Here is a 25159-nt window from a genome sequence, read left to right as displayed (position 1 = left end):
AAAGTGGCCGTCTTGAGGCTTGCGGCCGCGCCAGCTGCGCTCTCAGTGGCTGGGGGCGGCGTCGTCGGTGGTGCCGGAGGTGGTGTTCGGGATCCGCAGTGGTGCTGCGTGTGATCTGCCACCTGGTGATCCGGCCGACGTTGTCGCGAAGTGACCGTCTTGAGGCTTGCGGCCGCACCAGCTGCGCTCTCAGTGGCTGGGGGCGGCGTCGTCGGTGGTGCCGGAGGTGGTGTTCGGGATCCGCAGTGGTGCTGCGTGTGATCCGCCACCTGGTGATCCGGCCGACGTTGTCGCGAATTGGCCGTCTTGAGGCTTGCGGCCTCGCCAGCTGCGCTCTCAGTGGCTGGGGGCGGCGTCGTCGGTGGTGCCGGAGGTGGTGTTCGGGATCCGCAGTGGTGCTGCGTGTGATCCGCTACCTGGTGATCCGGCCGACTGGGTCGCGAAGTGGCCATTTTGAGGCTTGCGTCCGCGCCAGTTGCTTCTTCAGTGGCTGGGGGCGGCGTCGTCGGTTGTGCCGGAGGTGGTGTTCGGGATCCGCAGTGGCGCTGCGTGTGATCCGCCACCTGGTGATCTGCCGGACTAGGTCGCGATGTGGTGATTTTGAGGCTTGCGGCCGCGCCAGCTGCTTCTCCAGTGGCTGGGGGCGGCGTCGTCGGTGGTGCCGGAGGTGGTGTTTGGGATCCGCAGTGGTGCTGAGTGTGATCCGCCACCTGGTGATCTGCCGGACTAGGTCGCGATGTGGTGATTTTGAGGCTTGCGGCCGCGCCAGCTGCTTCTCCAGTGGCTGGGGGCGGCGTCGTCGGTGGTGCCGGAGGTGGTGTTCGGGATCCGCAGTGGTGCTGCGTGTGATCCGCCACCTGGTAATCCGGCCGACTGAGTCGCAAAGTGGCCGTTCTGATTGGCCCAATTGCCACCTAGGCAGCAACAGGGGGCGGCGTCGGAGGCGGCGCGTCCGCGTCGTCCTGATGTGTCCACCCGATCCCCGCGTGCCAATTGTACCACAGGGGCTGGATGGGCGTGCCTTCCTCTACCTGTGGTGATGTCGTCTCCGCCCCATATGGCGGGGGCGGCGTCGGCGGCGGCGACGGCGTCGGGGGCGGCGACGGCGTCGGGGGCGGTGACGAGATGCGGACGGGTGTTTCGGTTGTTCTTAAAGTGGGCGGCATCTTGGCTGCGACAGTGGCGTGGTGGCTGGCCGTGTGTGGAAGCGGCGATGCGTGCTGTGTCATGTGGTACAATCGTGGCGGCATCCAGTCTACTTCCGGCCCCTCAGAGTACTCTGCGGTGACGTCATCCTCCCACTCGTCCTGTTCCTCGTAATCCCAGTTGTACCCTGGGCATGGGTAGCCCTCGCTTGCCCATGCCTCGTAGGCCTCCTGGAAGTCGTTCATCTTCAGAGACTCGTGGTGACTTATGACCTTGTTGCTCCACTGTGCTTGGCTCGCGGCTGTCCTACGTCACCCCTCACAGCTGACCTAGGGGTGGAGCGTGGTGTGGAGGGGTGGTGAGCGGAGCGATGCGCGGGCTGAGGGGTGGTATCGGGCGTAGGAGGGAAGGGGTGGTGAGTGGAGTGACGTGCGGGCTGAGGGGTGGTCTCGGGCGGAGGAGGGGAGGGGTACTGAGCAGGCAGGAATGCGGGGGCGGGGTTGTCCGGCTGGCGCGGCGCCGCTCCGTCGCGCGGTGTTGCCACGCTGCGCGCTGTTGCACTGTCCCTACTCGAGCCCTTTGTCCACTAAATTCTCCGTTTCGTTTTCTTGGCTTGATTGTCGAAATAGTTTGGTGATGTTCTAGCCACACTAGTTGGGCGCCATTTTGACGCCGTCCCCGTTGCCTAATCTGAATTTACGTAAATTTAAGCTGGTAGGTTAATTTTGAATCTCAAGGGGGGGGGGGGGTTCCTGGCCTCGTGGCGGTAGGCAGGGATGCGGCGACAAAGGACTCCCCGGGCTGTTATGGCCTCCCAGGACGCCTTATTAATGAAACACACGAGTTCTTTTGGTTATTTATTACGTCGCACACTCTACAGGTCACACCTTCACGTGACTGGCCGCTTCATCGTCGACCTAAGCTCCGCGCACCTGAACCTGCTAGGGTCTCTGCGAGAGTATACGGACATGGCGTGAAGCGTGCGGACGATCGGTCCCGCAGATTAATTAAGAAAACATATGACACTGAGTGATTGCGATTAGCCCCGCACAGGAGAATGATTACTTATTAAAACACGTTACACTGAATTACTGCGATTAGTCCCGCACAGGAGAATATTTACTTATTAAAACACGTTACACTGAATTACTGCGATTAGTCCCGCACAGGAGAATATTTACTTATTAAAACACGTTACACTGAATTGCTGCGATTAGTCCCGCACAGGCGAATATGCATGAGCGGATAGTCCGCGGGGTGGCGAAGGCCACATTAAGCTGGGTACGGACACGTGAGAATCTGGAACGATATCGTACACGTGGCCGCGGCAAGTCCCAGTTGATGACTCGTCCGAATGTTTGTGGTCGCGTTTGACGCAGTGCCGCCCTGCGTGGGCCAAGACCTATGTCCCGAGGTGGGACGTAATAGCGTGAGGCGCAGGTGCCACGACGGGTCACCTAATTGCTTACGTAAAATATAAAAATCCCTGATGGGATACACATGTTATTAAAAGACCGCGCGAGGTTGCTAACGGCCGATTTGGGCCGACCGGGGAGCTGATATAAAACGTTTGGACTATATTTACCTATTGCAGTTACATGGCGTTGGCGCGAAAATTGAAGGCTCCCCGTGCGTGGGCTGCCGGCCCGGGCGAGTGCTGGATGGCGACTGACTAACCTCCCTGGCCGCCGGGGCCAGGGAGGGGGGAAATTCCGCGGGAAAACTGCGGAGCGCGGGAAGATGACTTCGGCCAGTTTTGTGAATTATACCCTTGTAACATATGATCATTTAATTAACATTAATTATTGAATGGTTTAGATTTCTTAGTTTTTGTTTATATTATAAAATGCCTGAGAAACAAAACCCTTGCGCAGTGCCACACCCGGCCGGGCGCTTTGCACACGTAGGAGGCCGTGACTGACGTCACGCCGTTCGGGGCACTGCACTATGTTGCGCGCGCGGGCGCGTTCGGGGCGCGGCACTTATCAGGTGTTGAGGACACATAACGGCCTGTGCTCTCAGAGGGAGCACTGACGGCGATGTCAACCGCATAGTTCTTTACACGTATTACCAATTTTCTGCATACTAAGTTACCAGCCACAAGTAACACATAATGGATATTGAAATAATGTAGTCAACACAACAATATTACTTAGTTAAAAAAAAATTTATTTTTTATCCCCTCCCCTACCCCGCTGGGCGTCCATAGCCATCAGTTTGGCCACGACTTTGCCGCTAGGCAGAGCCGGCACCTGCTGCTTCATAGCAGGTAGCCGGACCCCTCTTTTTTCGTAGGCTGTTAGCGGCCGACCCCAGGGACATGTCCCAGAGGGGCCCGCCACCAACTGCAGCGGCGAAGTCTTGGCCGGCGGTGTTGGAGGAGGAGGAGGAGGGGGAGACGACGGCCCTTCCAGCAGGTCTTCTGCGAAGAAGGCCGCCGCAATGTCGGCTGGTATACTGGTCCCCCCCTCCTCCACCTCTTCCTCGAAGAAAGAGGCCGCCAACGCTGATGGGAACCGTTCTATTTGTCTGGGGTTGGGGAGATCTGTAGAACGTCACACAAATTTCAGGCATCCTATCAAGAGGACGATTTATATAAATTTAAAAAAAAACAGGGGAATATTTTATTTTTACATTTAATCAGGATAGATTGAATATACTTTGAGAGGCAACTTGAAACAAACTTTTATTTTTACATTTAATCAGGATAGATTGAATATACTTTGAGAGGCAACTTGAAACAAACTTTTATTTTTATGTTAAATCATGATAGATTGAATATACTTTGAGAGGCAACTTGAAACAAACTTGTATTTTTACGTTAAATCATGATAGATTGCATATACTTTGAGAGGCAACTTGAAACAAACTTTTATTTTTATGTTAAATCATGATAGATTGAATAATATGCAAGCTATCATGATAACAGGGAATATATATATTTTTTTCAAACATCTCTACACATTTTCTTTAACATACCGACGGTTTTTCTCTCCACATGCATAATGGAAAGGATCATGGCGCGGCGCGGTGGGGGGAGGTGAACACACCCCTCTCGGGATAAGTTTTTTCTTTTGTGTGTAGGGGGAGGCGGAAGAAGCGCTGTTGTTTGCCTTCAACCCCCCCCCTACACACACATATATACACACACTTGAAGCCCCTCCGAGCAGGGAAGGAGTGGTGAGCGCTGTTGTGTTCCTGCAACCACTGCTCGGAGGTTACGTCAGCAGTGTTCGTCTCACTGGTGAACGTAATCAGAGGAAAAAAAATGGAAATATGTACAATTATTAGGAGGGATCGGGCGAGGCACGAGTTTTAAAAGGACACAGATCTTTATGCCCCCAAGGTAATGTGCTGACACCATCTTCAGAAAGCCAACGCTTATCGTCTCCTGAAGACAGTGCTACCTTGTTCACTCGCTCCGTAAACACGGCGTGGCCTCGCGAACGGAAATGGTATTGACTGCCTAGAATCCGGGAATTTTTAAGCAAGCAATCCAGGTAATGAGGGAACAGAAGTGATCGGATTACATTGGCCTTAACTCCTTTCGCTTTACGCATACAAGAACCATCCTCCATCTTGTATGCGTTGAGTTTCGGGCGAAGACCCACGTATTCCGTAATGATCATGCCAGCGGCTTCATCTTTCATCACTCCTGTTACACCCTTGTTGACTAAGGGGAGGCGTTGATCATTACCTGGTGCATAATTTGACGTGTCGAAACGTAAAGCTAAGTCGGGTCGAATGGAATCGTAAACGTTATCACACTGAACGTGGTAAATTAACGAATCAGTGTCCGAGTACAAGAGATGCAGAGACTGTGTAGGGAATTTTTTTGCATGTAGTTATAATGAAAGTCGTATAAAATCAATTTTGACAAATCTAAAATGGCGACACCCGTGTACAAAGGTTTATCGAAGGTTATCGAACCTTTCTGCAACTCTTTGAGAACTAGATTTTCATCGACGATTTGCTGAGCCTTGAATGTCGGACGACCAATCAGCTCGGCTGCCCCATAAATACTTTCGTAACACAAAGTGATGCGAATGTCTCTGTGTTTTCTAAAATCTTCTAAACTTTTACCTTACACAGCATTCGATAGTAACTTAAAAAACGATTTTTCGAAGGGATTCGCAGCCTGGGCACAACGCTCAGCATTAAAGGTTATGTAATCTTTCATCCAGGCCGCCTGTTCAAACCGCAGCACGCGGTGAACCTGGCCGATGACCGCCCCATACCGAACGTAGTGCCGCAGTGTTTTAGCATGGACAACATAATTATTACGCGGCGCGAGAGTTAACAATAATTAACTCATTCGCCCGTTTGGAGGTACGCCATTCACAGGGGCCAGAGGCAGATCTGATAGGCGGTCATGACAATCATTGGGAAAGGTCAAATCCACTTCCGCGAAATATGACGTATCACCATCTATGTCAATGGCGTTGAAATCCCAACTCGCATACTCATCCCTGGGAACCCACTCAAATTTGCCCACGGGAAGTTTATCTAATATTGTGTGAGCATACAAAGCGTTTACATCGAAATAGCAGATGTATGAAGATGGAAGGCTCGGGTCGTGAGTGGACATGTGAACATTATTGGCTTTCGCATGACGTCGACTAACGTTTGTTATACCTCCACGAACGGCTGACTCTAGGAAGAGGTATATATCCGGGTCGGTTATCAGCTCAAGACGCGCACCGGTTTTAAATAAAAGTGCATCCAATGCGAGCGAGGGAGCGGTAATGTAATGGGCAGGATCGAATAAATAATATTGTAAGCAAACGAAACGAAACGACTCGAATATGTCGGCCAGCAAACAAGTATCCACCTTAAGATAACTAGGTGCGTACTCTTTCAATGTGGCACAATAGAAGACGTCCCAAGCATTTTGAGCGTGAGTATAGTCCAGATCACTCACGTCCGTGCCACTCATTACGTTGACGCCGTCCCCGTTGCCTGATCTGATTCTACGTGAATTTTAACTGTTTGATTAACTTTTGGATCTCAAGGGCGGGGTTCCTGGTCTCGTGGCTGCAGGCAGGGACGTGGCGACAAAGGGCCCCCCGGGCTGTTATGGCCTCCCAGGACGCCTTATTAATGAAACACACGAGTTCTTTTGGTTATTTATTACGTCGCACACTCTACAGGTCACACGCTCACGTGACTGGGCGCTTCATCGTCGACCTAAGCTCCGCGCACCTGAACCTGCTAGGGTCTCTGCGAGAGTATACGGACGTGGCGTGGAGTGGGTGGACGATCGGTCCCGTAAACTAATTAAGAAAACACATGACACTAAATTACTGTGGTTAGTTCCGCACAGGCGAAGGATTTACTTAATAAAACACGTTACACTGAATTACTGCGATTAGTCCCGCACAGGAGAATGATTTACTTATTAAAACACGTTACACTGAATTACTGCGATTAGTCCCACACAGGAGAATATGTATGAGCGGATAGTCCGCGGTGTGGCGAAGGCCACGTTAAGCTGGGTACGGACACGGTGGAATCTGGAGCGATATCACACACGTGGCCGTGGCACGTCCCAGGTGAATACTCGCCCGAAAGTTTTGGTCACGTTCGGCGCAGTGCCGCCCTGCGTGGGCAAAGAACTATGTCCCGAGGTGGGACGTACAAGCGTGAGGCGCAGGTGCCACGACGGGCCACCTAATTGCTTACGTAAAATATAAAAATCCCTGATGGGATACACATGTTATTAAAAGACCGCGCGAGGTTGCTAACGGCCGATTTGGGCCGACCGGGGAGCTGGTATAAAACGTTTATACTATATTTACCTATTGCAGTTACATGGTGTTGGCGCGAAAATTGAAGGCTCCCCGTGCGTGGGCTGCCGGCCCGGGCGAGTGCTGGATTGCGACTGACTAACCTCCCTGGCCGCCGGGGCCAGGGAGGGGGAAAATTCCGCGGGAAAACTGCGGAGCGCGGGAAGATGACTTCGGCCAGCGTTGTGAATTATAACCCTTTATAAACTGATTATTACATTAACATTGATTATTGATGGTTTTAGATTTATTAGTTTCTGTTTATATTCTCGAATGCATGAAAAACAATACCCTTGCGCAGTGCCACACCCGGCCGGGCGCTTTGCACACGTAGGAGGCAGTGACTGACGTCACGCCGTTCGGGGCACTGCACTACGTTGCGCGCGCGGGCGCGTTCGGGGCGCGGCACTTATCAGGTGTTGAGGACACATAACGGCCTGTGCTCTCAGAGGGAGCACTGACGGCGGCGTCAAATGCCCCCCCCCTCGACGAGGCCGTTCTGTGCCTCAACACCTTACACACACACTTAAAGATACGCCGGCACACTGACCTGGTAGACCCGTAGCGGCTGTCCATGGGGCGGCGTCAGGTACCTGTGCGTCAGCGTCAGCTGCGGCCGAGGTGGGCAGCGGCGGCGTGGCGGCGCCTTCGGCGGCAGGCGGCGGCACGTTCGAGGTGGCGCCCTCAGCGGCAGGCATCGGCGCGCCCAAGGTGGCGCGCGTGGTGGACCCTCAGCGGCAGGCGGCGGCGCGCCCAAGGTGGCGCGCGTGGTGGCGCCCTCAGCGGCAGGCGGCGGCGCGCCCAAGGTGGCGCGCGTGGTGGCGCCCTCAGCGGCAGGCGGCAGCGCGCCCAAGGTGGCGCGCGTGGTGGCGCCCTCAGCGGCAGGTGGCGGCGCGCCCAAGGTGGCGCACGTGGTGGCGCCCTCAGCGGCATGCGGCGGCGCGCCCAAGGTGGCGCGCGTGGTGGCGCCCTCAGCGGCAGGCGGCGGCGCGCCCAAGTTGGCGCGCGTGGTGGCGCCCTCAGTGGCAGGCGGCGGCGCGCCCAAGGTGGCGCGCGTGGTGGCGCCCTCAGTGGCAGGCGGCAGCACGCCCAAGGTGGCGCGCGTGGTGGCGCCCTCCGTGGCAGGCAGCGGCGCACCCAAGGAGGCGCGCGTGGTGGCGCCCTCCGCGGCAGGCGACGGTATGGCGCCTTCTGCGGCGCGAGTGGGAGCACGGCCGGTTTGCATCGCGCCCACCCCCCGTGAGCCTTCACGGCAGTTAGGGGCGGCGTCGGCGGCGTCGTCGTGGCTGTCAAGTCCGCCTCGGTGCCTTGTGGCACGGCGTCGACAACCCGGTGGTCTGCCAGACTAGGTCGAAATGTGGCGCTTTTGAGATGAGCGGCCGCGCCACGTGCTTTCTCGGTGGCTGGGGGCGGCGTCGTCGGTGGTACCGGAGGTGGTGTTCGGGATCCGCAGTGGCGCTGCGTGTGATCCGCCACCTGGTGATCTGGACTAGGTCGCGATGTGGTGGATTCGCGACGCGCGGCCGCGCCAGCTGCGCTCTCGGTGGCTGGGGGCGGCGTCGTCGGTGGTGCCGGAGGTGGTGTTCGGGATCCGCAGTGGCGCTGCGTGTGATCCGCCACCTGGTGATCTGGACTAGGTCGCGATGTGGTGAATTCGCGACGTGCGGCCGCGCCAGCCGCGCCCTTTGGGGCTGGGGGCGGCATCGTCGGTGGTGCCGGAGGTGGTGTTCGGGATCCGCAGTGGTGCTGCGTGTGATTTGCCACCTGGTGATCCGGCCGGCGGTGTCGCAAAGTGGCCGTTTTGAGGCTTGCGGCTGCGCCAGCTGCGCTCTCAGTGGCTGGGGGCGGCGTCGTCGGTGGTGCCGGAGGTGGTGTTCGGGATCTGCAGTGGCGCTGCGTGTGATCCGCCACCTGGTGATCCGGCCGACGTTGTCGCGAAGTGGCCGTCTTGAGGCTTGCGGCCGCGCCAGCTGCGCTCTCAGTGGCTGGGGCGGCGTCGTCGGTGGTGCCGGAGGTGGTGTTTGGGATCCGCAGTGGTGCTGCGTGTGATCCGCCACCTGGTTATCTGGACTAGGTCGCGATGTGGTGGATTCGCGACGCGCGGCCGCGCCAGCTGCGCTCTCGGTGGCTGGGGGCGGCGTCGTCGGTGGTGCCGGAGGTGGTGTTCGGGATCCGCAGTGGCGCTGCGTGTGATCCGCCACCTGGTGATCCGGCCGACGTTGTCGCGAAGTGGCCGTCTTGAGGCTTGCGGCCGCGCCAGCTGCGCTCTCAGTGGCTGGGGGCGGCGTCGTCGGTGGTTACGGAGGTGGTGTTCGGGATCCGCAGTGGTGCTGCGTGTGATCCGCCACCTGGTGATCCGGCCGACGTTGTCGCGAAGTGGCCGTCTTGAGGCTTGCGGCCGCGCCAGCTGCTCCTTCAGTGGCTGGGGGCGGCGTCGTCGGTGGTGCCGGAGGTGGTGTTCGGGATCCGCAGTGGCGCTGCGTGTGATCCGCCACCTGGTGATCCGGCCGACGGTGTCGCAAAGTGGCCGTTTTGGTTGGCCCAATTGCCACCTAGGCGGCAACAGGGGGCGGCGTCGGAGGCGGCGCGTCCGCGTCGTCCTGACGTGTCCACCCGATCCCCGCGTGCCAATTGTACCACAGGGGCTGGATGGGCGTGCCTTCCTCTACCTGTGGTGATGTCGTCTCCGCCCCATATGGCAGGGGCGGCGTCGGCGTCGGGGGCGGCGACGGCGTCGGGGGCGGCGACGAGGTGCGGACGGGTTTTTCGGTTGTTCTTAAAGTGGGCGGCATCTTGGCCGCGACAGCGGCGTGGTGGCTGGCCATGTGTGGAAGCGGCGATGCGTGCTGTGTCATGTGGTACAATCGTGGCGGCGTCCAGTCTACTTCCGGCCCCTCAGAGTACTCTGCGGTGACGTCATCCTCCCACTCGTCCTGTTCCTCGTACTCCCAGTTGTACCCTGGGCATGGGTAGCCCTCGCTTGCCCATGCCTCGTAGGCCTCCTGGAAGTCGTTCATCTTCAGAGACTCGTGGTGACTTATGACCTTGTTGCTCCACTGAGCTTGGCTCGCGGCTGTCCTACGTCACCCCTCACAGCTGACCTAGGGGTGGAGCGTGGTGTGGAGGGGTGGTGAGCGGAGCGATGCGCGGGCTGAGGGGTGGTATCGGGCGTAGGAGGGAAGGGGTGGTGAGTGGAGTGACGTGCGGGCTGAGGGGTGGTCTCGGGCGGAGGAGGGGAGGGGTACTGAGCGGGCAGGAATGCGGGGGCGGGGTTGTCCGGCTGGCGCGGCGACGCTCCGTCGCGCGGTGTTGCCACGCTGCGCGCTGTTGCACTGTCCCTACTCGAGCCCTTTGTCCACTAAATTCTCCGTTTCGTTTTCTTGGCTTGATTGTCGAAAGAGTTTGGTGATGTTCTAGCCACACTAGTTGGGCGCCATTTTGACGCCGTCCCCGTTGCCTGATCTGATTCTACGTGAATTTTAACTGTTTGATTAACTTTTGGATCTCAAGGGTGGGGTTCCTGGCCTCGTGGCTGCAGGCAGGGACGTGGCGACAAAGGGCCCCCCGGGCTGTTATGGCCTCCCAGGACGCCTTATTAATGAAACACACGAGTTTTTTTGGTTATTTATTACGTCGCACACTCTACAGGTCACAAGCTCACGTGACTGGCCGCTTCATCGTCGACCTAAGCTCCGCGCACCTGAACCTGCTAGGGTCTCTGCGAGAGTATACGGACGTGGCGTGGAGTGGGTGGACGATCGGTCCCGTAAACTAATTAAGAAAACACATGACACTAAATTACTGTGGTTAGTTCCGCACAGGCGAAGGATTTACTTAATAAAACACGTTACACTGAATTACTGCGATTAGTCCCGCACAGGAGAATGATTTACTTATTAAAACACGTTACACTGAATTACTGCGATTAGTCCCGCACAGGAGAATATTTATGAGCGGATAGTCCGCGGTGTGGCGAAGGCCACGTTAAGCTGGGTACGGACACGGTGGAATCTGGAGCGATATCACACACGTGGCCGTGGCACGTCCCAGGTGAATACTCGCCCGAAAGTTTTGGTCGCGTTCGGCGCAGTGCCGCCCTGCGTGGGCAAAGAACTATGTCCCGAGGTGGAACGTACAAGCGTGAGGCGCAGGTGCCACGACGGGCCACCTAATTGCTTACGTAAAATATAAAAATCCCTGATGGGATACATATGTTATTAAATGACCGCGCGAGGTTGCTAACGGCCGATTTGGGCCGACCGGGGAGCTGGTTTAAAACGTTTGGACTATATTTACCTATTGCAGTTACATGGTGTTGGCGCGAAAATTGAAGGCTCCCCGTGCGTGGGCTGCCGGTCCGGGCGAGTGCTGGATGGCGACTGACTAACCTCCCTGGCCGCCGGAGCCAGGGAAGGGGGAAATTCCGCGGGAAAACTGCGGAGCGCGGGAAGATGACTTCGGCCAGCGTTGTGAATTATAACCCTTTATAAACTGATTATTACATTAACATTGATTATTGATGGTTTTAGATTTATTAGTTTCTGTTTATATTCTCGAATGCATGAAAAACAATACCCTTGCGCAGTGCCACACCCGGCCGGGCGCTTTGCACACGTAGGAGGCAGTGACTGACGTCACGCCGTTCGGGGCACTGCACTACGTTGCGCGCGCGGGCGCGTTCGGGGCGCGGCACTTATCAGGTGTTGAGGACACATAACGGCCTGTGCTCTCAGAGGGAGCACTGACGGCGGCGTCAACGTTATGGAATGCTTCCTTAGGGGGTAGCGAGGCAGTCTGCAATTGTTCACTAGATTTAACAAAATCATAGGGATCACACCTTTACGAGTAGCTAACTGAAACTGTGCGTCATCTGGAAACATTGAACGGGTGACTTTCAATTTATCTGGCGTGAGATTGCCAGCGAGAGTTTCCAGAGATGAATTTAAAAAGTTAAGTGAATCTATGAATCTAAGACGCACAGTGCGCATGCTTCCTTGCGCATTATCTGAAATGGGTATGTATTTTGTAATGCACTTGTAGCTCTCCATTGTAACTCCAAGGAATTTGACACTGCCGGGGTTCTCCACAACGAAGGAACCGTCCGGCTGTGCAATCCGCCGCGAAACTAAATGTTGCATTAAAAAGTGGGCATCGTAATTTTACAAATTATGAAAAACAGCGACGAGTTGATTCTTTTGCAACCTGAAAGCCAGGTTGCATTTAGAATGGGCATAACCACGTATTTCACCAGTAAAATGGCAGTGATCGAGCACCGTCTACCCAGCCAATACCTTCTGACAGATATGGCAATGTGTTTGACTCGCAAGCCTTGCAGAGACGGCCGGGGTCGGTGTCTTAATAGTAATGATCTTTGAATAAATATCGCAAACCCACTGTGTCATTGAAACTAATTCTGCGATCATTTCAGCAATACAATTATCACCCTCGAATTGCACATACTTGGTCAAAGAGCTATCGTACTTACATACTAACAAAATGCTACATGCATAAGGCACGTGTTCGTTTACCCGCATAGTGCTAGAAGACTCGTCACCGGGCAAACAGGTTGAGAAAGGCTTCAGGTAACACTCAGTGTCACAGTACGCAATAAAGCCTAGGTGGTCCTGTTTTGCAAAGTTTGTAAATTGCAAATACTTGTTCTCTTCTGTAGGGAAACAGGTCCACACTGCTTGATGCTGGCTGCAGAGAACAACGTGTGAATTTAATCTGTTTTCGCTTGTAAAATACTGAAGACAGCGCTCGCAAATCCATTTCTTATGTTGCGTCTTGGACAATTGTGAATGCAATAATCTGGACATTGATTTTATGTAAACAAAATGTAGGTGCTCTGTCGCGCCACTCAAACGAATCGCCAATATATTTACATGTCTCTCTCTTCGCTCAGAGGATACGCGAAGAGGCTGGATCGAGGATTCAGATTTGCCACTAAAACATTTGTCAACGATATTCCCCTTAGAATCTACGCAAGCGTAAACATTAATGGAAATATCATTGTTCCTCTCAAATGTTTTAATCTGATGCAGAGTGGAGGGAAACATCAAGCCATTTGTATTAAAATACACGAGTGGATTTGGATACGAAGTGGCTCTAGAAACATTGCCTTCCACCGTCAACACACCTGCCATGACGGCATACAGGAAACAGTGCTGCTCGGGACACTCAATGTTAACACAAGCTTTCCTATTGAACAAAAACGCCGGCAATTTCGTGTGCGCTGCGCCAACCGTGAAAACTCTATAGCTTGAAACATGTACATCCATGTTAATCAATCTTTTTAGAGCCCAGCCACTGCCACGCGCACCGAAATCACTAACGTGTTTATTGATTTCCGGAATGAATGTTGAATCGTAGATTTCCCCTACCTCATCAGAGTGCAGTATCGCAGTTGAGTGAGTTGTGAAATAAAAAGTTTCACTCTCGTTTCCCTCCGCAGATTCCTTAACAAATGAAGCCGAGAGTGAAACGTAAACTTTAAAGGGGCAAATTAATTCGTTAGTTAAGTCCAGAAAGGGAACCCTACATCTCTGTAGAAACCAGTCCAAGTCCGGATCGACATTTTCAATATCATTTCCAATTCGAAAGTCCACTATCTTGTTAGCAAATGCAGTGTTCAAGGTAACACCCTCCAGGCGAGGCAAGACGTCGGGCCCCTGCGCCAACTCCACCCCTGACCCCCGCCCACCATCGCGAGAGTCAGGGATAGAAGGCCCAGCTTCATTAAGACGGAGTCGCTTTGCCTCGGAGGAAGAAGAACGGGAAGACATATTAAGAGAAAAGAGATAGAAAATAAAGAAAGAGAGAGAGAGGGAAATTACGTTCAACAGTGAGCACAAAGCTAAAACAAAAAGAAAAGAATAAAATTTAGTAGACATATTTATGGAGTATGAGTTTGACATAATAATTTTAAATTAATTTTTTTTCTTCAGAAAACTATGTTAGATTGTACACGAAATCTCCCATCCGTTTGCAATATATGAAATAAATTTTTTTAGAGAATATCTCTAGATGGAAATATTTTCTAAAAAAAAAAAATTACGTATTAATGAAATAGGAAACGATAATAAATTATAGATAGTAAATGCGAAAACATTGTGTGGTAGTAAAAGGTGAAGAAAGTTGAAGTTTAATATTATTTTCATGTTAAATGAAAAAAAAGAATATTTCCATTTAAAATTATAATAATATCATCCTAACATTACAAACAGCTTGGTAAGATATTATTTTCATGTTAAATGAAAAAAAGAATATTTCCATTCAAAATGATAACAATAACATCCTAACATTTAAAACAGCTTAGTAAATACATTTACAGTAAAGTGTATCTATCTATCTTACCTTTGCTGGAAAAAACAGGAGGCGCAGCTCTGCTCGTCGAGGTAGCAGCAGTGCGGTAGCAGCAGTGCGGCGACTGATCAGAGACTGTGTTCCCCCACAGTCTGTGGCATTTATATATGTAACTAATCTGACAAAATGGCTGCCAGCTTATTTTATTTACTCTGGGAACCCCTCACGCCGCAGCGCGTTGTCCGCTTGATGTCTGTTCTCCAAATCGTTACTCTTTGCGTATGAAATATCGTGTTCTTTGCACGCTCTATCTAATTGATTTTTGCCTGGGTCTCCGCGTGCTAAACGTTTTTCAAGTTTTGTACCGAGCCCACAGTACTGATAAGTTGGCAAATGTAGCTCGAAAGGTAATTTATTTATGGCAGAGTTAATAAGACCTTTACCCTTCACCCTCCTTCCAGCACGACGCATATCAGCGTAATGACTTTGAGGGGTATAAATAAGACGGTTTTATACTTTTTACGCTTCAGTTGTAACGATGGAAGTAATCCCTCAACATGACAGTCTTCCAATCGAAATTATTCATGATGATTTTATAAGCAAACGGGAACAACGCCACGGACCGCTGTTGCCGAATACCATAAGATGTATAATTGCCGGACCTTTAAACAGCGGGAAAACATGTATTTTACTTTCGCTTATACAACATCCTAACGGAGTGCGTTTCGAGAATATTTATTTGTATAGCAAGAGCATAGAACAACCAAAATATAAACATTTGGCGCAGGTATTGTCTCATGTTCAAGGTATTAAATTTTTTCTATTTCGTGAAAATGAAGAGGTAGTGCCGCCAAGCAAAGTGCTACCAAATTCTATTATAATTTTCGATGACATCGGGTGTGAAAAACAGGCAATAGTTCAACAGTATTTTTCCATGGGGCGACATTTATTGTGCGATTGTTTTTATTTAATTCAAACGTATAGCCAAACCCGAAAACAGTTGGTTCGGGATAATGCTAATTTGATAATTTTATTTAAAATGGATCTTCTAAATCTTCAACATGTTTACCACGAGCACGTCACAACCGACATGTCATTCGATAAATTTAAAGATGTTTGTGCTCGCTGTTGGAATAGCAATGATGGTTATGGTTTCCTAGTAATAGGTAAGGATTTTCCTCTACAAAAAGGTCGTTATCGCTGTGGCTTCGATCACTTCATTGTGTTACCTTCGTGAAGAATGAACTTGGGCATCTCCAAATTTGGGAGCGGCGGGAATAAACATCGGCGACAGTCATGTCTGACTCTTACGGAAGATGGGCACTGTCAGGTTGGCGGGAAACGTTTGCGCGGTGTAGGCGATCCACGTGACGCAGCAGATGCTGCCACAAAGAATTACGTAGATTTAGCTTTCGGTGCCACCGCACATGCAATTAGTACGATGGCGAATAATTTAGAAAAAGAATTTGGTCTACTAAAAAAGTCTCTCATACGCACAGGATCTTAATAACAATTTGCTAACGTATCTACATCAGTTTGAAAAGAAGAGTACAGATGTTTTAGATAAAATTCGAGGAAATTCACCCGAGAAGGAAGTTTTACACGAGTTAAAAAATCTGGTATCTGTCAGTAGTGATGAGCTGAAAGTTATTTTTACGGATGTGAAGGATCTTGTTAGCTCGTCACGTGACTTGCAGAGGGGAATGGGAAGTTACTTGCGTCAGGCAGATAGCGATACACTAGAGTCATTTGCCAAGATTCTAGAGCTGTTGAAGGCTCTGTCAAGTGGTGGTGCAATAGGAACTTTAGCGAGCTAAAGAATCTTTTTCTGACTAAACACAACGAGGATTTATATATACACAAACAACACTTTGAAGCAATCAAAAATGCTTTGGTGTCTACAAACGAAAAACAATCTGATAAGACTGCGTACCTAAGGCAGGTTGATGCCACGGATCGTGCGACATTTACGGAGCTTTTAACACTCGTGGGCGAGCAACCGAAGCTTGTAAGTTAGGAAATAGTGTCCGGTATGGAATTTCAAATTAATACTTTGATGAGTTATCTACACGAAGATAATGCTAAATTTATTAAGGAGACTCTATCGAGTTTTGAGGATAAAGTTGATAGTCTCGTTAGTGGAGCTAATTCATGTTCTCAGTTTCAACATATCGTTAATCAAAGCTTGAATGCAATGAGAAATCGTCTAGACCTATTGTATACCCTATTGGGAAGGAAGCTAGCGGACAGACCTGAAAACCAGCCGGCACAGTCACCATCTGTATCACTTCCGGTTTTAAGAGGTCAGTCGCTGAATTTGTCTGGTGTACCATCTGTATCGCTTCCGGTTTTAAGAGGTCAGTCGCTGAATTTGTCTGGTGTACCATCTGTATCGCTTCCGCGTATTACCGTACCGGTTGAGCTTCCCATTATACAAACTACAGCTACTGCGCTTCAAAGGCATACTTAATGTATAAAAGCCTCTATTTACGCTGACATGAGTCAGTCATGGCTTCAGAAGCAAGAAAGCTCCATCACGTCATACAAAACGTTCGTGAAAAATATTTGCTGGCCAAACGTGCGCGCCTGGCGCGGGATGCAGTTAATGAACAGGTATTCAAACCGATAACATCGCGTCTGGAGAGTTCTTCTGCTGCCGCAGATAATTTATCGGCGAAGGTGAAAAAAGAATCCGCTACAACTATCGCTAAACCTGAGATTAAGACTTTCTCTAGCGAAGGTGAAGAAGAAGATGATGATGATGATGATTTACCACTGATTGTTCATTCCGGTAAACGCTCGGCTGCGTCACGTGAGCCGTTGGGTGAGGAAGCCCGGTCCTACCTAACCGCATTCAATTCTAAAATAAACGATACGACCTACGGAATTTACAAACGCAAGAATCGCTGGTTCTTGGGAAATACGGAAGTTTTTTTCCTACCTAATAATTTACTTCGCATAGATGATGAACTAATACAACCTTCGCCAGGATTATATGAGCTATTGTTTTCGAAAGAATCTAAGGTGTATTCAGAAGCTGCATTGCGTCAATACACACGCTTGCTGCGGTCTACTAGCGCGTGTTATAAATGGAATGATGCATCATCCAAACGTTATAAAAACACCGATCATGAAAAGTTCGGGCTCATTAAGTATCTTTGTCCTGTCATTGCTTCCCATGAAGGCAGTGGTTTAGTTGAAAAACTAGATTTAAATCGTCGAAAGGAATATGTTTACTGGAACTCGGTAAATGAATTATGTGATCGGCTTAGATTATTACTTGCATCGCAACAATCCGGGAACATGAGCCATTCAAATGATGTGTTGGCCATACTAGAAGAACTCATTGAATCTGGCTACATTAAAAAAATTAAGTAAAAAAAATGACTGCCAGACGCGGTATTGCGCTTGAACTTCACAAAAGCGCACGCAAAGTCTTTCCTCGGAGACGTGTAATCACTAATGGTCTCGGCGATCTTTTACAGATCGATTTGGTGGAAATGCAACCTTATCACCGTGCGAATAAAGGATTCAGATATATATTGGTTGCGATTGATGTTTACTCCAAGCGGGCTTACGCGGTTCCGGTACTGAAAAAAACTGCGGAGCTTGTGGCTTTAGCTATGAAACGTATTCTAAAGGATTCTGGAGGTTTCACTCACGTGCACTCAGACCGCGGTACCGAATTTTATAACAGAAGATTTCAGACATTGATGAAAGAACACGAAATCAACCATTATTCAACCAACAGCGAGCTGAAGGCCTCAGTAGTTGAACGCTTCATTAGAAGTTTAAAATCGCTTTTGTTTACGGAAATGAGCGCTCAGGGAAACTATAAATGGCTACCACTCTTACCAAAAGTTATGGAAATATACAACGGCAGATTTCATAGGACTATCGGTATGAGCCCCAATGAGGTGAAAAATAATTCTCTTCTTAAAACGGTTTACAATGTTGTGAAAAAATAGATCACAGGCGACTTAAAGCTAGTGTCGGAGATCATGTACGTATCTCAAGAATTAAGGATTTGGGCGGTTTTTATTCTCAAGAAATTCAAGTGACGAAGTATATAGACACTTATTTTATTAATAAAATCCACAAGCGACTTCCTACACGTCTTCTAGTCAGCTGGAAGGGATTCCCAGAATCAGTAAAAACATGGATTTCTAGAAGCGATCTGGAAGACTGATGGAGTGAACCGACCTTAACAGACTCTAATCGCAACTGTCTGGAGACCCTTGCGGGTGGACAACTGGCAGTGTTTATTATTTTAAAAAAATGACAATGGGGGACGAAGGGTTTGAAACCGTAACGGTTGCAGCCACCACCCCTCTGCGAGCGGACAGCTGCCAGTGTATGAGTCATTATTTAAATAAAAAAAATGACAATGGGGGACGAAGGAAAGGGCCGTGGGAGTACGCACCATCGTCGGTTGCAGCCGCTACCCCTCTGCGAGCGGACAGCTGGCAGTGTCTGAGTCATTATTTAAATAAAATAAAATGACACTGGGGGGATGAAGGAAAGGGCCGTGGGAGTACGCGCCATTGTCGTCTGCGCGGCTCCAACCCCCTTGGGAAAAAATATTTAAATTTTATTTAATAAATAAATAAATATATATATATATGTGTATATATATGTATATATAATGCCTATAAATGCACAATACAATAGTTTTTTTCTTTTAAATGACAAGTGGTGTAATAAGCATACTTTTTTTATCGATCCTACCGAAGTTGGCTCACAATCAATTAGTCAATCCCAATCTTAAACCGGCAACCGGTGGCGCCATACATACTATTTTACCCTACTACACCCCACACCCACCCCGTTTGAATTCGCTGAAATACGTAAAGTATAATTTTTTTTATTATCACGCTATAAGCATAAGTAATGCCTATAGGTTTTTTTTTATTTATTATAATAGACAGACATGCTACACACCAAATTAAGCATACTATGACTATACTGGTCTAGTACTATAAGAAAACATGGCTACACTTCAGTGTGTGTGTTTTTTTTCAAAATTTGGCATGTACTACTACTACTACTACTACTACTATAGTCATAGAGTAGTGGCTGACGAAATAATACTTTCTTTTATATTCAAACTTGAGAAATGAAAAAAAAAACAATGACTATAAATGGGGAAGAAAATAAAGATGGCGGCCTGGTATGCTGTGCTACAAGATGGCGGCATGGTGTGCTATGCTACAAGACGGCGGCATGGTATGCTGTACTACAAGATGGCGACTTTCAGCAATCGATTGTCATACATATAATATTATTTAATTTTTTTTTCAAAGTTGGCTGTTCTGGTTACTTCCTAGCAGTCGAAATTATTATTTTTTTTCCAATGTTGAAATAAACATGGCGGCCTGCCTGTTTTTTTAAATTTCCCGCTTAGCACTATAAAAAAAATAAAACATGGCGGCAGACTAGCAGCCGACACTATACATATTTTTTTAAATTTCCCGCCGTTTAAATTGGCCGACTAGCACTATAAAAAAAAATAAACATGGCGGCCACATAACAGCCGATGCGCCTCGTTTAAATTTACCGCTTACCACTATAATAAATTAAACATGGCGGTCGCCCGTTTTTTTAAATTTGCTGACTAGCACTATAAAAAATATATACCTTCTCTTTAAAAAAAATATTTTATAAGCATATATACAATATCTGAAATTATTTTCTCCAACATGGTCTTGTGGTCCTGTGGTTAGTGTGACGTACTAACGATCCAGAAACGAAGGTTCGAATCCAACCATTGCCCGCCCTCACATTTTTATACTAGTAAAAATAATTCCGGCGCGCAACACTAGCACTACCTGCCTATCTCATTTAGAAACATACACACACACTCCCTCACCATCCACCTCCCCCTCCGCAACAAACACACCCGAAGTTACCCGACGAGATATATCGATCCTACTGAAGTTGGCTCACGATCGTTACACCCAACCCCCCTCCACGTGACATCACCAACCCAGACAAGCACCTGTCAGACAAGCATCTGTCGGACAAACACCTGTCAGAAAAGCACCTGTCAGAAAAACACCTGTCCCGCACCTGTCAGACAAGCACCTGTCCTTTGTTTATAGTGTCCCAGAACGGACGTGCTCCCCCTACTTCTATAATTCTTATTGCATTTATGTTTCCCTTCCTCCTCAAATAAATTGCATATAACAATGGCAGGTATAATTTTTGAAACGATCTAAGTATTTAAAAATCAATGCAATATAAAAATATTTTACCTATACCTTGAATGAAAAATTATTGTAAAAAAAATCTTTTTAAAAACTTTGGATGTTTATATTGAAAATCCAAATAAAATGCAATTTTTATTTAAATAAAACATTATAATATCACACGCAAAGTCGTAATATAAAAAGTATGATATAATTTACATATTAACACTCTGGAATAATTGTAGTAATTGTAGATCGTTATTTATTGACTGAAAATCCAGTACATATATTCAAAGATTATCATAATGTAATGCTTTCACTATTAAGCAAATGGAACACAAAAAACTCAGAGACTAAGGTTTTAAATGTCCATTTTTAATTATTTAATGTTTTCTTAAGATGCTGACATGCAAGGGAAATAGCTCTGTGTAATGGATAACTTAGATAGAAGTAGTTGGTTGACACAGGTCAAGCAGAATAGGTGCTCTAGGGGCGACACAGTTTCGTACATCGAATGTGTGTGGGCTCTGCACATAAAACAATTCATTTGCTTGAGTCTTTAAAAAAATCAACTCTGCAAAAATCAGTGTAGTTTTTTTCTATTAGGATATAATAAATATTGCTATGCGTAAATTCAATTTTTATTTTTTTTCCTAACCTAAATTAAAACTAAGTGTATTTGGGAGGGGTCTGGGTTAGGGAGAGACTCTAAGTGCATCTCGGGCCGAAGCCTATACGCTTTAAAAATGCAGGGGTTAGCCATGCGGGAGAGCGAGCATGCATCATGTGCTAGGAGGGGGATTGGCCAGCCATGGCAGCAATTGGCGCCTAGCATATTATTCTACTTATTTAAAGATCTTGGACAGAAATCTATACCTAACTTATTTTAACATAAAAACGTTTCCTGCTTAAAAAAAAATCCGGTAAAAGTATTTCGCTTTAAAGACAAACGCGAAAGAATGTCTGCTTCAGCCTGTGCAAGAGCCAGCCGAATGTATATATTTGACCAATCACTGAAATCCCAATGTCGCAGATACGAAGCTGCGCGCTCTATGAACGAAGCTCGAGAGTCTCTACTGTGCCTGCACCTGATCTGACGGACAAAGTGAGTGAAGACGACGTCCATACATCCATATGAATTAAGCTAAAATAAAATTAGTTGCGCATCTAATGTCTCGTTTTCATTTAAATCCAGTTCCCCAAAAGAGACTCTCTGCTATAGACTTTTTAACAAATCAGACTCCTCGAATAGCTAACTGGGACGACTGTTTCAGTTCATAAAAGGGCGATATTGTTTTTTTTTCTTCTTAGCCTTGTAGAAATTATTGCAGTAAAACTGCAGCTGAAATTGCAGGTTGTATTATACTTACGGTGACTTCTTACAGACATGTTAAATTCTGACGATTAATTTTTTCCCCTCTCCGCGTGCCAACATGGTCGTCCTTTCTCAATGAAATTTTTCATTACGAAATTGGCAAATTGATCTTATCAAACACAAAATTTCATCGATTAGGTGATACTTAAAAAACTGTTCCTTATTATTTTATCTACGTTTATTATGTCCAAGGAACCAATATTGGACACACAGCACGAAAACCTCTGGAAACAAAATGGATCTCGGGATGAAAATAAATAACAACTAAGGCTTCAATAAGGCTGCTACCTATAGTAAAATACTCAAATTATTTTTGGTTCGAAAGAAGGTTCAACAGTGCGACCCTTAACACCGACGTTAAATTGGAGAAAAATTTAAAACGTACAAAAACTTTTAATAAATTTTTAATAAAAACACAGATTATAGAGTCCTAGGTTCGAACTTGGTGAGGGCAAAAAAAATGACGATTGAACCTTCCTCCACGGAAGCCACCAGGTAACTGATCCCCCACCACTAATACCATTATAACTTCATGGGAGCTATCTTGTTTTCGTCTGCTGGAGGCCACCATATAGGATCCGACATATTGTTTCCGTCTGCTAGAAGGCACTGCCGCCATATTAGTTTAATTTTTACCAGCTAGAGTAAAAATTGTCTCTCCACTAACTCATTTTTCGTTAAAAGGAGCTACCACCCAAAAATCCAACTACTCGAAATGTCTCCCAAGCGATGATTGGCGTAATGACCGCTCGCTCACTAAGAATTCAATAGCCAAGCGCTGATGATGTAACCTCGGCGAATCATGTGCCTGCTTTAAGCCTCTTTTAAGATTTTGAACATGACTTATAAAATATTAGTTTTGACCTAAATTTACCTATTTGCATCGTCCAGGGATCGAACCAACGACAGTAATCGATCAAATAAAACATTATTTTAACAAGCTTTCTTTTATGATTTTTCAAATTTTCTCCGAATTTCTAGGTCAATAACTACAGAATTTCAAGATGGCGGATGCCACTACAGTCTGGTGGTTGGCACTCAAGTGGGTAAAAATTAAACTAATATGGCGGTAGCGCCCTCTAGTAGACGGAAACAATATGCCGGATTTTAGATGGCGGCCTCCAGGAGACGAAATCAAGATGGCTGCCATGACGTTATATTGGTTGACGTAATATCGGCCTTGGCATTAGTGGTGGGGAGTCAGTTACCTGGTGGTTTCCGTGGAGGAAGGTTCCATCTTAATTTATTTTGACCTCACTAGGTTCGAACCGAGGACTCCATAATGTGAGTTATATTAAAAATTTATTAAATTTTTTATACGTTTTAATTTTTTTCCCAATTTTTCTGATTATAATTTCTGATTTTCATAATGGTGGTCCTGACGTCATAATCCAAGACTACGGACGTGACGTCGTCCAAGATGACGGCCGGGGCCAAGGTCAATGTCAAAGCTCTCCTCAATGGGGAAATTTTTTTTTAAAGGCAAACATGTTTTGAGGCATTTCGAATTTCAAATTTATAATTTTTTACTTGTTTTCCACCCCTTGCCAATGGAATTTTTGAATTTTGAGATTTTTAAACGATTTTTTTTTGGCAAATTTATTTTCTAAGAATTGGAAATTTTGGCGAATTTGGTCAAATTTTGAGCAAAATTAGGCAAATTTAGAGTTATTTTTGGCAAAATATGAAGGGAAAGGTCAAAGTTCAAGGTCAATGTTATGAAAGATGGCAGCCGTGACGGTATAGGTCATTCGGTCATTGACCCACCTCACACCTTAGCCTGGAACCTGCCGCAGGACCGACTAAGCTTTATTACTTACCATACCAAATGCCTTATACCGAGAGCTAGAATATTTATACATAAAATATTTGGTGGATAGTATATAATTAATTAATTTTTTGAATAAAAGATTAAACTAAAGATCTATGAAATTAGTTATACTTTTTAATGTACAAAAATGTATATTTTAAATTAATTCTTTTGCTTGTCGCACTTTGCCTTACATTACATTATAGTGCTATGCGGCATGCTGACTTCCATTTAGGTGTTATTTCAGTTTTACAGCTATTTACAGCTCTCCATATAATCTTGCCTCTACCTATAGTATGCATCTCCCGCTTTCCTACGATACAGTATCTTCATATCTACTGTTTTGACTCCAGGAATTTGCTTCGGATGACGTAAATACAGGCAAACCTTTTTTCTTCTTCTTTTAGTTGTGTCAAAAGAGGGGGGGGGGGGGGTCGGGGTGGGGAGGCATGGCTGAGGCAGGAGATGGAGCTAAGCCTAGAACACTTATTTTCCCACTCAACACTGAAAATACACGGACACTTTTTCATATAATTGCTATCATACATGAATGGCGCCTAACAAAATGAATGAATCATTAAATTTCACGTATGCCTAGAGCTCACGTTTCATTTAATTAATGCCAACTATCAAAGAACCACAAAGAATTAATTAAAAAACCTAAAATACCAGTTTTCTGAATGTGTTTTTTTTTGGAAGGGGCCACAGCTGAAAGGCGTTTGAGGATGAGGGAATTGAAACATAGCCACAAACTAATATCTAATATATATATTTGGAATGAACGTATCACAATAAAAGTTTGCGTTAACAATAACAACACGAGCACAAAATAACAATTTCAGTACAATTTCATTGCTTCCTATTAATTCACATCAATGTTACTGCATTTCGAGAGTAGAAAATTTTTATAATTCAGTTCTTCTTTTGAACTGGTTAAATTTGCACATTATATTTAGTTACTTTTCAGAAGGGAAAATATAGCATGAAGCGATCAAGAGCTCTTATATAATGACGATTGAAAATAATATAAAATGTTAAAGACAATCATTCGTTGCAAAAATTACACATGTCGGGAGTTAAAACGTATTCATACGTCAAAGGCACAATATAATATTTGTTGAAATAATAACAAACGAAAACATTAGTATCATCACAAATTTTGTATGTGGTTGAATACAGTGTTGTTAAAAGTACTCGGAAAAAGTAATTGGGCTCAATTACAATTACTGTGGTGATAATGTAACTAATTACAAGTAAAAATTACTTTACATAGAAGTAATCAGTAAAATTACAATTACAATTACTTTCCGCTACCATTTTAAAACTGACCTACGATTCAATGTTTTTACACTTTGTTGCATTAATAAACATACATACATATATGTTTTGTTAAAAAATTGATTTCATGTAATTATTAAATTTATTATCTTTAATTAAATGAATAATATTTGAGGACAAACTTGCTTGCATAACATCAAAAGACTTTATACAAGTAGTGGAATTGACCTTACAAAACAATTGCATTTTAAAGTTCTCATCAGATAGATTC

At 46.9% G+C, this 25159-nt stretch overlaps 1 protein-coding gene across 1 annotated transcript in view; it reads right to left on the bottom strand.

Annotated features, from left to right (window-relative positions):
* Nucleotides 1-914: 914 nt before the first annotated feature.
* The window catches only part of LOC134528013 (uncharacterized), a 75588-nt gene continuing 51343 nt past the window's right edge, over nt 915-25159 (bottom strand). Inside the window, exons 2-6 of the mRNA XM_063361177.1 lie at nt 10134-10249; nt 9570-9837; nt 8070-8239; nt 7526-7578; nt 915-1031 (exon numbers count right to left, since the gene is read on the bottom strand). Of these exons, the coding sequence (XP_063217247.1) occupies nt 915-1031; nt 7526-7578; nt 8070-8239; nt 9570-9837; nt 10134-10249 (724 nt within the window). The remainder of the gene's footprint in view (nt 1032-7525; nt 7579-8069; nt 8240-9569; nt 9838-10133; nt 10250-25159) is intronic.

Source organism: Bacillus rossius, chromosome 1 (assembly GCF_032445375.1).
Source record: "Bacillus rossius redtenbacheri isolate Brsri chromosome 1, Brsri_v3, whole genome shotgun sequence".
In the NCBI taxonomy this organism is placed as follows: domain Eukaryota; kingdom Metazoa; phylum Arthropoda; class Insecta; order Phasmatodea; family Bacillidae; genus Bacillus; species Bacillus rossius.
Note: the sequence above shows the minus strand (reverse complement) of the source record. Positions and strands in the feature narration are given on the sequence as shown.